This window comes from Bombus vancouverensis, chromosome 8 (assembly GCF_051014615.1).
Source record: "Bombus vancouverensis nearcticus chromosome 8, iyBomVanc1_principal, whole genome shotgun sequence".
NCBI lineage: Eukaryota > Metazoa > Arthropoda > Insecta > Hymenoptera > Apidae > Bombus > Bombus vancouverensis.
This window is the reverse complement of record NC_134918.1, coordinates 3,116,231-3,131,013: the sequence shown is the minus strand read 5'-3', so window position 1 is coordinate 3,131,013 and position 14,783 is coordinate 3,116,231. Positions and strand designations below refer to the sequence as shown.

General features: G+C 50.9%; 2 protein-coding genes across 4 annotated transcripts in view; one reads left to right on the top strand and one right to left on the bottom strand.

The window, feature by feature from the left end:
* The window catches only part of LOC117164818 (uncharacterized), a 74,598-nt gene that overhangs the window by 397 nt on the left and 59,418 nt on the right, over nt 1-14,783 (top strand). Inside the window, exon 1 of one of the 2 annotated variants that reach the window (XM_076621011.1) lies at nt 13,440-13,530. The exons of the other annotated variant lie outside the window; for it this stretch is intronic. The gene's annotated coding sequence lies outside the window, so the exon portion shown is untranslated. Of the gene's footprint in view, nt 1-13,439; nt 13,531-14,783 lie in introns of those variants that run through there. 2 annotated transcript variants of the gene reach the window in all.
* The window catches only part of ed (hemicentin protein echinoid), a 32,104-nt gene continuing 21,508 nt past the window's right edge, over nt 4,188-14,783 (bottom strand). The window contains exons 1-7 of one of the 2 annotated variants that reach the window (XM_033348178.2): nt 12,018-13,378; nt 8,466-9,927; nt 6,482-7,722; nt 6,219-6,387; nt 5,952-6,130; nt 5,154-5,429; nt 4,188-4,348 (exon numbers count right to left, since the gene is read on the bottom strand). In XM_033348178.2, the coding sequence (XP_033204069.1) occupies nt 4,188-4,348; nt 5,154-5,429; nt 5,952-6,130; nt 6,219-6,387; nt 6,482-7,722; nt 8,466-9,927; nt 12,018-12,243 (3,714 nt within the window). In that variant the 5' untranslated portion in view covers nt 12,244-13,378. Of the gene's footprint in view, nt 4,349-5,153; nt 5,430-5,951; nt 6,131-6,218; nt 6,388-6,481; nt 7,723-8,465; nt 9,928-12,017; nt 13,379-14,783 lie in introns of those variants that run through there. The other variant, XM_033348179.2, reaches the window with a different exon arrangement.

Sequence of the window (14,783 nt, the reverse complement as noted above, 5' to 3'; positions counted from 1 at the left end):
TGACCGGAAAAATCTATCCGATCGATCCAGGATCAAGGTCGGGACGGTGCAAATGCAGACAGCGTCCCGTAAATGAATATCGCGAGGAAAACGCGTAGTATTTACGTATTCAATGGTTCGAGCGGTGCCACGCTGTCTTTGTCGAACCACGATCGTTGTATCTGCGGATCCCATTCGTTTTGGAAGGATGAACGACGCTCGTCACAATTTCTTCGATAGACGCATTTCCTTTCGGATCGTTTTACGTTCGAGCATCACGTGCGACGATGCCACTTGCCTCGGTGCTTCCTCTCGTCGAACTATCGATTCTCTAGGAAGAGAAACTCTAGCGGATACCTTCTCGATACGAGATGAGAGCTTTTCACGTAAAATTTCGTCGTTTCTGGTGTCGCTTTCGCGAGAACTCTTTTTACAAATAAGATACACTTCCATCGAACGGGTTAAGATTGTATCTGCCCCTTGTTTCGTGCGTTTCTATACCACCCGTGCGCAAAAATTACGCCTGAGACGAATGAATTCACGTTCCACGGAAATACAGAGAGATACGAGCGACCGGAGGTCGTTCACCATGACATTATCGTCTCCATACTCGTAGGAACTTAATACATGCAAAGAAATAACTGTAAAGCCTACACGCATAACGAGGAACAACAGGCTAATCCGGCATAAACACCGAGACTGTTTTGCATACCTGTACGAAACGCGCAGGTCCGTGCAGTTAGGATGAGAGACGCGAGACGCGAGGTGTTGTCGAAGGATTATCGATATGTTCGTTTATATATTCGATGTCAGCTGAGTACATACAGAGCGTTTGTTCTCTATTAGCCTAATTACACGCCTCGAGGCAAGTTTAATAATTTGATTGGAACTCGTGGATATTTAAGAGACAGAAAGTTTGTTGTTTTGTCGTTTATTTTATATCGCAACATAAAATTTGTACAAATAATAATTCGTAATAATATCGTAACTATAATGGACGATAATTGATATATATGCATATGTGTCGATCAATATATATCAATTTCAAATTTGCACGCGACACGCGTGCGTCCGTGGTGCGCGCGCATCGCAACGCTTCGAGCGCCTTGTCAGTGCGCGTAACCACGCGATCGCACGCGCAACAATCACTTGAACCGACTTATGGTACGGTAGAGACCTATCTGACAACGCGAAAACCTCGCGACAGGCGCGTGTCTTATCGCGATACGCTTTCTGTTTCGGAAGCGATACAATATTTGGTCGGTCGGTCAATCGATCGGTTTGTCGTTGAGAAGCGGAAGAACGGTCATTTCCCATCGCTTCCGGAGACGGTCCAAGATTCGAGGAACGGCGAAAAATTTTGCATTTTTTCCTTCATTCGCGAATTGTTGCGTTTAAAAAGGTAAATGAAAGTCCAAGATATATAATCTCGGAAACGAAACGGTCTATATGTATATACATATATGGAATATCAGAACAAGAATTAAAAAGAAATTCTATTAGCAGCAAATAAAGGAGACACCGTCCCGCGGTCGATAAAAATGCTCGCCCGTTCTCCCGAACGTTAAAAAAGAAATCATGTTCGTATCTCGGCGAAGAAATGAGATCACAAGTCGAAAGGAACGAACGCGTACGATCCGGCTGGTCCTGTTTATATCTCTCCTTTTCCTTTGCTCGCTCTTTTCCTCTCTTTCCTTATCTCTATATCTCTGCGGTCTCCCTAATAGCGCGCGTATATTTGACACGAGTACTAGAACACGAATTGAAACACGATTTTTCGGCGAACGTCGACGGCGTTCGCAAGAGCGGTACAAAAATAAGGACTTCAACGAAGGTCGCTACGTACGCGAGATTTCTAAACACGCCGCGTTAATACTACAAAACTAAGGGGACGCACGGTAGATGCACGAGCCAAGAAATATCCTTTCAACGTTAAAAGCGTAGCTATCGTTAGTTCGGGCTGAAACCGCGTACTCCCTCCGCGGTGTTCTAACGCGAGACACGAGAACGTAACGGGCCATCCGAGCATTCCACTTTCTCTTCGGTTGGTTAATCGTCCTTCTCCCCTCGTTCTCGTTCGTATTGAATACACGGAACGAAAGGAGAACGAGGCGCTCTCAGATTTCTTTGGAATCCCTCGGGCCCTGTCCGCGGCCGTGTCCCACTTCGTTAAGTACTGATACGTTTACCGTTATTTACAACAGACGAACGCTCGAAAATTCCAGCCAGGCGAAAACGATCGTGCGTGCGTTTTTTTTTTTCATCGAAAACGCGACGATTCTCGACTTGAAAAAATGCGCGTATCACCTACGCGTCGTTGTCGAACGTCAGACTTATTGCTTAAGTTAATAAGCGCGTCACGGCGCAGTCGAGTTATGGTACATTTACAGAAAAAATCGTCCCCGATCGCGGGAACCGCGGGGATCATCGCTCGAGTCGGCGGCATCGTCCACGATATAAAAGTACAAAATGCGTAAAAGCGTCGCAACTCAAACGTGTCGAGTTCTATTAAGAACAGCGAGACACGTTCGAGCCTCGACGCTCCACGGGATTTTTTCTTCGTTTTTGCTTCTCGAAAAGGTTTATGGCCTCTTATGGCATCGCGTCAGCCTTCGTGTGAGATTCTTTTCTCTCTCAAGACTCGATCGTCCATCTTCGTCGCGGTTTGTACTTACATGCTACTTAAATATAATACACATCGAACAATATATCGGTCGGCGAGAAACGAGTTTGACCTCCTTCTTCCACCTAAATTATCAGCTGCTTTCTAGGTTTCACAATTGTTCCGACAAAATGATCACTCGTAGCGTTTGGATCCCGTCGTTGTCCGCGAATTCGTCGGTTCTCTCCAAAGATTCCTCGTCTTTCATTAGGTTCCTCGTCGACCCGTGCTCGCAGCCCTCCGCTTCCGCTCTTACCTCTTCCGGCGCGCGATTGTTGGACCCCTCGACATCTTCCTGTTTCTCATTCGCATCCGTTTCCCGCATTGCGGAGACCGCTACCGTCGCCGTCGACGTGGTCACGGTGGTCGTGGTGACTCTAGTCGTCGGCAGACTCGAGGTTCCCTCGAAACCCGAGAACGCTGTCGCCGTGCGAGCGGTGAAAGGAAAATTGCAGCATGTCTCGGAATATCTGCCGATACTGTCCGCTGTGTTGTCGTGATCGTTCCTGACTAGAGCAAACTTCGACAAACGTCCCAGAGTTCGCCCTCTAGATTCGCAATTTTCTTGCAATTGGAACGACGAAGCGTAGCCGGATACGTCCAGATTCGCAGACTCGATTCCATCGAGATTACGGTCGAAAGTCTGTAACGTGGTTCCCGCGTCCGTGTGGTCGATTCTGTGACGAGATTCGAGAGAGTCGAAGGAAACTGATTTCGTTGGCCTGGCCAGATCAACGACGGACAACGTTTCGCAGGAATCTAATCGACATCCGTCTCTTCTTTCGTGTCCGATCATCGACGCCATACCGATCAGAGGAACGTTGGTCGTGGACGCGACGGGGAACGCGTTAGAGGCGCCGGGCGCCACATTTGCCCGGCTAATTTGTCCCGGGATCTCTGGTACCGGATCCAGTTGTCCGATACACTCGAATCTTCGAGGCGACAGCATCCCGGAAACGACGCTGTTCATTCCTGAAAGAAATCTTGGCGATCTCAAGCCGGTTCTTAAGGTGGACGACGCCTCCGGTTCGGTGATACCTAACAGTCCAGACTTGTCGATGCGTCGAACCGTCGGTGAAGCTCCGTCTGGATCGTCGTACGACCTTCCTCGAGGTTGACCGCGGCGCACGGAGTACGGATCGCCGGCGAACGGAAGCGAATTGGCCGCGTACGTTTCTCGATAAGAAAATCGTACAGGGGGTGGGTAGCTGGGAGTTGCGGTGGGATTTTCGGCGATGGTTATCGTCATCACGGTCGTAGCAGCTGGCATCGAGGTGCAGGCCACGGCGTTAGACGACGAAAACGTAGTGGTGGATGGAGCCGTGACGATGGCGTTCCACGAAGACATGGTCAGCGGCTGTAACGGGGGCGGCGGAGGAGGCGGCGGTGGTGGCGATTCCACGGGGTTCTCGATCACTATCTCCATCCTATGGCGGAGAGGATCGCGCGTATGGTCCACCGGGTGATACGTGGCTCCGGTGGGAGTGGCCTCCTGCTATAGCCATGTGGTGCGGGTGCTTCCGGCTCGCGAGCCGGTAGGCAGATCTCAAACGATTATCTCACGAATAATCCGGCGTCCTCGGCTGTTCGGAGTCGAGTAGCCCGACTCGAGACTCTCGTCGTACGATAGGCTGACCTGCTGAGGTGGCTTCGCGTCCTCGTCGTAGTTCTCCTGATAAGGCAGACCGGACACGTCGTACGGTGAATCTGTCAGACAAACAATCGGCAAACGGCCGTTGAGAGTAGGAAAACAAAAGAACGCAGCGGTGGCGGCGATGTACGTGCACGGAGAACGAGAGAGGAATGCGAAGAGAGGATGCGGTGGATAGCAATGGCTAGGAACCTCGTATCGAACGTGGTACGACGATAAAAGCTCTTGGCAATTGCAAAGGTCTCGAATTCGCAATCGCCAAGTTGGAACAGTTGTATTACTTAAGGGTAATTCGAGAACATCTTCATTGAAAAAATTGTGATTCCGGTGGTGTTAGAATTCGCGGCACGCGTCTTCGAAACTTCGTACCCGTTTTACCGTTTAAAACCGCTCACCTATATTCGGTACGTGGCACTGTATAAACATGTCGTATAAGACAATTCCGTAACGAAAGAGAAATAAAATCGGCGATCGGTAACAGGCGGGAATTCTAATATCCGAAAACTAGCGAGACTGGCGAACCGCTTCGGCAACTCCGCCAAGTTTGTACGATCGACTATTAAGCCTGTCACGACTGTCGAAAACACCTTGAAACATTTTTCGATTCGAATAACGCTCGGAAGGCGATTCGAACTTTCCGTATAACTAAATTGTTCGAGAACTTGCGACAGATAGAATTGAATGCTCATCGCTGGACGTGGTGGGTCGATCGTGGAGCGTCGGCTAAGGCTGGATAAAAGGGAATGAAACGGGGCGTGAGGTGGGGAAAGGGTCGAGGAAACGGTGATAGGGGAGGTGAAACGGGGTAGAAGGATCGCGGCGGAAACGGGAGAGAGAGTTCGACTAAAGAATACTACTCACCGACGTGTTTTTGAGACTTTACGACGGTGGCGAATGGTTCCGAGCAAAACTGCTGTCGACTTAGATTATGGCTCTCCCGGTAATCCTCCCTCTGTGGGAGGTAATGAGGGTGGGTCGGGTAATCCGACTCGGTGGTTGCGTAGCCCGCCAGGTCGTACGGCTGGCCAACGCCGTTCGCGGCCGCCGACTTCATCTGCCAGATGGAGTCTTGCGAGTTCACCGAGCCCCCGTTATTCGAGTTCGAGTAGCTGTTGTCCATGTAGCCCATGTTGACGCCTGCCGTCAACGCGAATGCATCAATTACCATTTATTAGGCGAACTAAGAGTAAAAAGTTCTTGTTTACCATGTCCGAGGCATATAATTGTTGGCTCGGTGTTGAAGTAACGGTTATTTTCGAAGCGACGAGAAACGCCGAGACGTTAATGGCCGAGACGTTCCTATGTCTCGAATACGAGCGTAAGAAGAAGAAACGGAGAATTTCGAAGAAAAGAAGCGGACGTTACTTTTGCACTGTGACAATTTTTAGTCGCGTGACTTATTTACTCCGTACAGGGCGAGTAAGTATCGCGCAAGAAAGAAAAGCTAAATTGCAATTGCACGTCGCTACGCAAGTAATCGTTGGAGTTTTGGAAGAAGTACGGTCATAGGAAGGTAGACATCGTTAAACCGCTCTACTTTATACCGTATCTTTCCCATTCGCGTCTGAACCGAGATACGTCCTCTCCACCCCGACAAACTTCTTCCAGTTTTTTAAAATTGCTACGCCACTAACGTTTATGTTTTCGGCAAATTCTTACCATTGATGTTGTGGTTCGGTTGATGGTAACCGTAGCCAGGTTGCGAGTACGCCGGGGTCTTGGAGTCCTCCATGGCCAGCGCGTGATCCAAACTGTGTTCGAGGGCTTTGTTCTCCGCGTAGTAGGGCGGCGGCGCCTGGCTCTGCTGTCCGTTTCCGGCGACGAGGCTCGGTCGAACCCTGTACGAGCAAACAACATCGAAATCCCATTCGAGCACCGTGTAGCTGGAACTCTCCTCGAATCGTCCAAACAGATTCAAATACTTACGCGTTCGAGTCCATTTCGTAGTCTTTCGCCTTGGTGGCGTTTCTTCGTCGACACCGACAAAAGAGGAATACTAGCGTAATGAACAACACAAACACGACACCGCTGATTACAAGGGCGATCACCGTCGGTGTTGTAAGAGTTGCAGATTGTGCGATATACGAAGGGCCAACTGTGACAAACGAAAAACCGTTCAGTACCGTATGGTCCTTGGGTTATGATGCAATACGATTACAATCAGCAAAAAAGGAAACGCGGTTACTCACTTTCAGCCTCCGCGTATTCGCCACATTTTTGCCGATCCGCCTTCAGACACAATCTAACTCTGAGTCTAGGTTCGGTATTGAGAGATTCTAGGTCATCCAGGACACCCTCCCTTTGAGTAGGAGCGCTTCCGAGTACCTCGAGAGGCCACTCGTCGAGAATCCTCCACTGCGACTCATCCGTGGAGGAAGACGGCCCATCGAACTTCTCAATCGACGACACCAGCGATAGGCAAGTGGCGCCGACACTGATGGCTAGCATCCCGCTCTCCGGATCGTAGCTAACTCTCAACGGCGCCGGAATTTTGGCAACCGCGGTCGTTGCTGTTACCTCGTCGGAATAGTCCGAGTGGTTCTTCGTGTTGTACACTTTAACCTTGAACGTGTACGTCTGATGTTGCTCTAGACTGGTCACGTTACACGGATTAGATCGACGGCAGTCCAGTTCGAGCCACTGACCAGCCGGTGGTCTAGGAACGGCGCAGTCCGGCGCTACGATTTCGTCACCACCGGGTACTCTTCTGTAAGAGACGAAGTATTTAGTGATGGGCAATCCGCCGTCGAAACCGAGCTCCCAGAGCAAAGCTACGTGAGTAGGGCCGACGTCCATCGCCGTGATGTTGATGGGTCTCTCCGGTGCGCCTTTCGGTTGCAGCCGAATGGTCGAAGTGATGCTACCTTGAGCGTTTGCCGCTCTGCAACTGTAATCTCCGTAATCCAACTCTCGGATGTTGGTTATCCTGAGCACGGATGTGTACACGTCGTAGTTGTCGCTGCTCGTGGAAATCTCGTAGTGACCGTCGCTCGATGACCCTTGCAAACTGGCCGCGTTGGTGCCAAAACTCCATTGGAACTCGGGTTTCGGCCAAGCTTGCACTTTGCACGCCACCTCGGCCGTCTCCCTCAAATTATACGCGACTTTGCCGTGTTGATGCAAAGCGATAGGCTCGTGTTCCACCTTCAACATCATCGTCGACTCGACCTTCTTGACCTCGTTCACGAACACGCAGGTGTATTTGCCTCGATCGCTGGCAACGATCTCGTCCGTTTGCGGTCGGGCATGGCCCAGGAAGCTCAGCGTTGAATTCACGGTGATCACGTTCCCGTGACCCTCCGAGGCTGTTGTAGTCACCTTGTAGAGCCTCTCATCCGCGGTGAGCTCTTGATCGTCCTTCAACCATCGAACACTTGGCCGGGGTTTGCCCTGCGCCACGCAGGACACTTGAAACGATGACTCGCCGACCCTGTGAACGACATTTCCCTGTTTGCACTTTTCGTTAAAAAATGTTGGGTTTCCGAGTAACGTTAATCGAATGAGAGAATTTCACGAGCGAAGATTCGAAGCGATACGACAGAAAAATTTGTTCGACGTCTTTCTATACTTTGAGAATAAGTACGCATCCCCGTCGTTACACCAAAGTATTGTAGGTACTTGGATGCGATCGTAGCGCACATTTAATCGTCCTCTTTGTCGTTAAAAATACAGGGAAATGTTCGAGAGAAGGGTTGAACGATCTCGCGTGATGGCCGAGGGAAGATAATTCCTGTGTATTTTTAGAAGCAAAGAAGGTAATTAAGTATTCTGTTTCTGATCGTCCACTCTTTATTATTCGTCGTATACCGTATAATTGCGATTCCGTCACGAGATGGAAGATGAATCTTTTGCCAAGAGAAAAGGGGTTTGGCCGATTTCGCGTTTCTTCCCCCAATCTACGAAATTCTCTTGCCCGCGCCCGCGTAACGGTCTCTGGATTATTTGTGAATTAACATAGCCGCCAGTATTCTAAGGTGTTCCTAACTTTTCCGCGACTTTTAAACCGTAAACTCTTAATCCCGGCTTAAAGTAGACCGACCCAATTTCCAGCCAGCATATAACGTAGCGAATGGCCCCCGATAGCATCTGAACTTTTCCGTCTTCTTGATAACCTCGAATACAAAACGCTCTAGAAACGAGAACGAGAAAATTCCAGGGAAACCGGATACTCACTTCCTGGTAACGTGTGGTTGCAACTTGGTCAGTATCTTGGGCGGTTGGTGTACGGTCAGGTTAACGGACGCGGCTTCTCCGTTGCCGATCTCGTTGGTGGCATGGCACTTGTACGTTCCCTCGCTGCCCAAGTGAACCGAGTCGATCTCGTATCTCGGGCCGGTGTTCTCCGAGGGCATCGATATCGTTCCAGACTCACCCTCCTTCCACCATTTGTACCTGGGTTCTGGATAGCCAGCTGGACTGGCCATACAAGTGAGAATAACTCTGGACCCCTCGACGGCAACCGGAGAGTCCGGAGTGACCCTGGCTGGACCCGGTTTGTGCCTGACTCGAACTGTTAACCGAGCGGTGGCTGAGTAGTTTCGCCTCTCGCCGCCAGAGGGATAGATCGTGTTCACCGCCCGACAGGTATAATTTCCGGCGTGATCGGCCGTGACGCGGCTCAGCCGAAGAATTGAACCGAGTTGTCGAAAATCCGGTCGGCTGTCGCGCAACCACTCGATCACCGTCGGCGGAGGATTTGCAGTCACATTACAGTGCACGGTCACCGTGTCCTCGACCTCGGCGATCCTCAGAGGATCGCCCTCTATCGAGACGGTCGGTGGATAAAGAACGTCCAACAAGAGGGAACTCTCGCCCCTCTTCCCAAGACCGTTGTCCGCCTGGCAGGTGTATTTGCCGGCATCTTGGACGGTGACTCTTCGTATGGTGTGCTGAAAGCTGGTGGCCACGAAACTTCCGTCCCGCCACCATCGTACCATACCAACGATTGGTTTCGAGTCGACACGACACTCGAGGTTCGCGGTTCCATTTACCTCGACTTTCAGAGGATTTTCCGGACCCACGGTAACCCGCGGAAAGTAGTTGACGTCGAGGGTTACCGTGGCATTCAACGTTTCACCGTCGCGCATAGCCCGGTTCCTGATCACGCAACGAAATATCGCTCTGTCGTCCTCTTTTTTCGGCTCGATCGACAACGTTCTGCCGGAGTGAAGAACGGCGGTCTCGTTGCCGCGGTACCATCTGACTTCCGGCTCGGGGCTGCCGCCGTTCGTGTTGCACTGCAACTCGAGCTTTTGGCCCTCGGTGGCGGACGCCGCGTTCGGCGAGATCGTCGGTGGCCCAGGCGCTCTAAGTACGGTCAGAGTGATGAACTTGCGGTGCAGGTCGTGCCCGGTGCCGCTCGCCTTCACACGGCACTCGTACTTGCCGTTGTCCCTTTCATACGATACGTTTCGTATCTGAAGATCGTATCGACCGTCCTCTAAGTTCATGAACACCTTGTACTGAGGCGATAACGCGAGACTGTCTATCGCTGCGTTATCGTGATTGTCATTGGTGTGCGTCAACCAGAAACAAGTTACGTTTTCCCTCGGTGGGGAGAAGCGACACTGCAGCTGTACGGTGGACCCCTCGTGCGTGTCCATCTGCGTTTCCTCGACGCGACCCTGTGCCGCTGCTGAAACACATCGAAACCAACCATCTCGTTAGAACTCGCGCTCCTATACACCGTTGTATATTTCTCGTCGACAGACGCACATTTTCTTTTCATCGCGCCGTGTGCATTTTCTCGCGACCGTTTCCCATCGTCTAATTCCGTCTCGCGCTCCAACGGTCTAATATTCTATGCGCCAGAGCTTGCACGATTTATACCGTTCGTCATCACCGAGCCAACCTATACGCGGGAATCGTTTTGCAATTTTAACCGTCGCCGATATATAACGTCCACGTATATGCAAAACGATAGGCGTCGCGACGGCCAAACGATCCGTCGCTGTCTCGTCATTGGGTCGCGTAACGGTAAAGTCACCGGTTTGACTTCTCGCTGATATCGCGAGACCTCTCTTTCTTCTTCCTCTTATTCTCCTCTTTCGCGACTGTAACCCCACCACTACTGGGCGTTCGTTTCTTCGTTCGTTCGTTCGTTCGTTCGTTCGTTCCAAGGGATCGTTCCCCCTTTCCTTCTAACCACCTTAGCCTGCGTTATGTCAGCGTGCGTCTCTTTTCAACCTTCCTCTCTCACCTTTACCTGGTCCGTCCGGCTCCCACTCGCTGCTCAACCCATCTTTTCTCTATCTATGCACCAGTCTATATTTACGTCTGCTTGTCTCTCTATAAATCCATCCGCGCCGTTCTATCCCTCTTCGTTGCCTCTATCCCCTATCTTAGCTATTCATCGACCCATCGCAGTTTACGTTTTCCCTTCGAACTCTCCCCGCGTTTCTCGCCGTGGCTTGTTTACTTTTCGATAGCACCGTTTTCTTGCTCACGTGCCATCAGACCGACGCGACGTTCGATTTCTTTTATCGAGATACCGACTATACGTATACGTATTTTCCTATCTTTACTAGCACGCGTGGAATGTGAGCGAGTGTATATATACGGTGCATCGTCGAAAAATCGATCGAAAGAGCGTTGTCGAACGAATCGTAACGAGCTGCCATCGGTGTGTCGTCGGTTACCTAACGTATATTATATTCGACGAAGAAGCAGCTGCAAGGCGAGCCGTAGCGTTAACCCGTCGCTCGTATACACGGAGACACCTGTGGCAGCTCGGCTACGTCACGAAGCCTAATACCGTCGTCGCGGCGTCGTTCGGTATTTCTCCAACGGGAAGCTGCCTAAGCGAGCCGCGTTCTGCATACCTAACGAATTTACCATGACTACGCTATCGACACAGCTTCGTCGAATTTGTGTCTTTACAGCGTGAAATACGAAGAAACATGGCTCGTAATGCCACGTTCACAACGTGCAACGAAAAAATGACGAACTCGTCAACGAACAGCGAACGAAAAAGTACATCAAAGGATCTGTTTACATTTCGTTCGTGAACTGTAATGGTGGACACGGTGCTACTTCTATTCGCAATGACTACATACATAGCGGAATTATTTGCCAACAATTCTAGTTAATGTGGATGCGGCATTACAGCCGGCTCTACAGTACGATCTATACAACGATGCCATGTTAGCCAATTACAATTTTTCTTCGCTAACTGGTTCTCGCTTACAAAATTAATTCTTGGAACTTGTTTTGTGTAGCTTCTAGTATTGCGTATGTAAATGCACAAACGCGGCTGGGTCAATACTTGGGATTTTCGGAAAATACCTCCGCACAAGGTCGTAACTTGTAATCAGCTAGAAGAATATTTGCGTACTTCGATCTATACGTGAACGTTCGAACGTTTGTCGATAGGATTGAAATCGCGCGCAGAGTTTTCATTGGTCGAGGAGGCGAAAGGAGGCCTTCTCGGCCTCGAGCGCGGCCCAGAACGGGTTTGTTAAAAGGACGCGTAACAAAACTCGCTGCAAACTGCGACATACCGACACGGCACGTCGCGAGAGTCGCGACGCCATGCAAGGGCTCTCTTTCCAATCGTTTTCTTCGCCGGCCGTAAAACCGTTTCGTCATTCACGATGACACGATTCTCGGTAGGAAAAAATCTACCATCTTTTTCCTTTTTTCATCGAGAGAAAAGTAGGGTCGACGAGTCTCGACGCAGGCTATAAACGAGGAACGAGTTTTTTCGTTTCTGGGCAATGTACTTACCGGGATGCAGCAGCAGCGATGTAACGACGATAATTGCCGCGATGCTCGGCAGTCGAATCCTATCCATTCTATCGGCAAAACGAATTCCACAAACGGTTCGAGTGGAACGGAACAACGAGAGGCGCAAATTGCGCGACTCCATTCGCACTGGAGGACAGAGTTCCGCGTTGCAGCGACTTTCACCGAGAAACGACGGCGGTGCGCGAGTTTTGCCAGCACGCGGCATCGATGATCGTATCGATCTTCTCGATCACGCTCGTCAAATCACCAAACAAACCACTGCACGCATAACTCGATATTCGTTCTATTCTATCACTCGTTGTTTCACTCTCGCACCTTCTCTTCGCACTGTATCTCTCTCCCTTCGTCGAAATCGGTAAAACAAAGACAACAACAAGCTTCATCGGTCGCGATTCTTCCCGAATTCGTATGCGATCGACGTTTTCGAACGAGTCACGACTACCTGGATGGTAGACCCACGCGAATTGTTTCACGATCCACTGGCTCAAAAAAGTATCCTCCCATCGTCTCGGGTGCCCGACGCTTCGGTGCTTGATGGTTTCTCACTCGAGGCGATTTCTCAACAGCGGCATGCTCGTTGCAGCAGGTTCGCCGAGAACGACGAGGCTCGCACGGTGATTTCCATCGCGAGCATCCGTCCGTCCGCGGGACAGACAAAAAAGGAAGGTTTGCGCGCGATTTCAAAACGCCACGTTGCAACCGTCCGGCCTAAGGCACTCCTTTGTTCCGCTGGTGAGACTCGCAGGTATTATGCGCGTTCTCGCGTACCACCTTCGGTACGCGGATCTTCGTTCAACCGCTCCAACCTGCGATACTCGATCGCCACCTACGTGCTTTGTCCTTCTGTTCGTGAAACTTTACTTTCCCCTGTGGTTTTCGCGAGACGGTCAGTCGATGCAAAAATAGCGAGGGACGAGCGAGGAAGCGAGGGCAACGGGACGAAAATAAATCGAAAAATGTGTCAAGATGGAGAAAGTGTACGGCGAAACGAATGTAAAACTTGCAACATGCGAATAAAGACACTGTTCTGTCCTCGGATATCGTACAAGTCCGTTTTCAGTAAGAACACTATAAGGGTAACGTATCCGTAGGAGCGTTAAAAAATTCCAATATCAACTAACATTCACGCAAACACACTCGACAAGGGTCGCGCGACGACTGAGCTTGGGGTCGCGTAGCATCGGCGCTACCCCCCACCGGTCGGCTTCTCCCCGATCGCCGCGTCCCCCACTACGGTTTGGTGCGCGCGTAGCGCAGCGCGCAACGTACAACCGGTCGTCGTTCGTTCGTATGGATATATATGTATAGGACGATGGTGTCGGAGGTGGTGATGGTAGTAGCGATGCTAGTGGTGACGATGATGCTGGCGATGGTAGCCAAGGTGGCAGCGGCTGGACGGAAGACGAACGGCGAACGAACGTGTTCGAAGAGGACAGAGAAAAAAGGATCGGAGGGAAACACATAGGGCATGATGAAGACGAGGCAGAATAAGGTAAAGCCATTGAGGAGAAGAGAGAGAACGATGGTTAGAAAAGGTTGGAAGCGCGAGAACAGCTTGCCCCCACCGACCTATGCGGCAGGTGGTTCTTACCGCCGTGGGCTAGGCCCAAGGGATTGCCAAACCTTCGCGCGGCCGTCTGTCGTTGAGCTTTTTCATCGGCGAGCCTGCTCTCGACCCCCGCGCAATTTTTTCTCTCTCGAAATAACCGCTAGGAACGACGAACGACGACCGAGGAATTTAACGAGGACGAACGTCCTGTTTAAGGGTCAACTTCGCGGCTACTACTCCTCAACTGGAATCTTAGCGAGAGGGTACATTGGTCGCGAAAAGAGAAGAATCGCGACCGGTGGTTTTTCGACGGTCGAAGGACACCTCGGTGCAGCAGGTGTCCGTTTCTCGACGATCGCTCCTCTCCACCCGATTTACCACGCTACCTGCCTCTTACTTTCGGCCAGCTGCTCCTCCATCCTGCGGAATTCTCTATTTTCCTAGGAATAAATATTCCCATCGTTCTGATAGTCGAAGGATGCGTTGGACGAAAGGTGCGCGGACATATGGCTCGCGTGAAAATCGACGTTTCCCACACCCGCGCGCATTCACGTTCACAAACCGTAAGAGGAGCGCTGAACGCGATCGAAGGGAAGATGCGAAGGATGAGAAGGGGTACGAAATGAAATCGAAGACGGGTCTCGAGGACGAGAGAGGCCGCAAAGAAGCGGGTCTCGATTCGGATGAAAGGCGGAGGACTCAACCAAGGGGAAACGTTCGTTGTTCGACGGCGATCGGTTTTCGGCTCGGTTTGAAAAATCGGGCGAGCGGTGAATGGTAGACGATCAGGTCGAAGTTTGCACGCGAGACGCGTCAAAAATGCGCTTAATTAAACGGTAACGATTGCCGTTCGCGAGCCGTTAACGAACCTTCGTAGGAACGGTCAGCGGAATAAGCCCGGCGGAATCGTCGAAATAATTGCGGTCGCGATAATTGCGCCTCGATTCGAACGATTCCGGGTGGCTCGCGTCAGCCCCGCGGCTTCTCCAACTTTTCACCCATTGATTAAAAGCGCGCGATTAAACCCTGTGTCATTCTCAACACGTTGTAAACGTCTCGAGTGCCCTCGTCTGCGCGATTGGATTCGATCGATGGCGTTGCTTCTTTCCATTCGCGCTCGTAAAACCGACGCTCGATCGTATTAAATCTAGTAGATCGAAACGACCGAATCGTGAGTCTTCGTGTACGCGAGATCC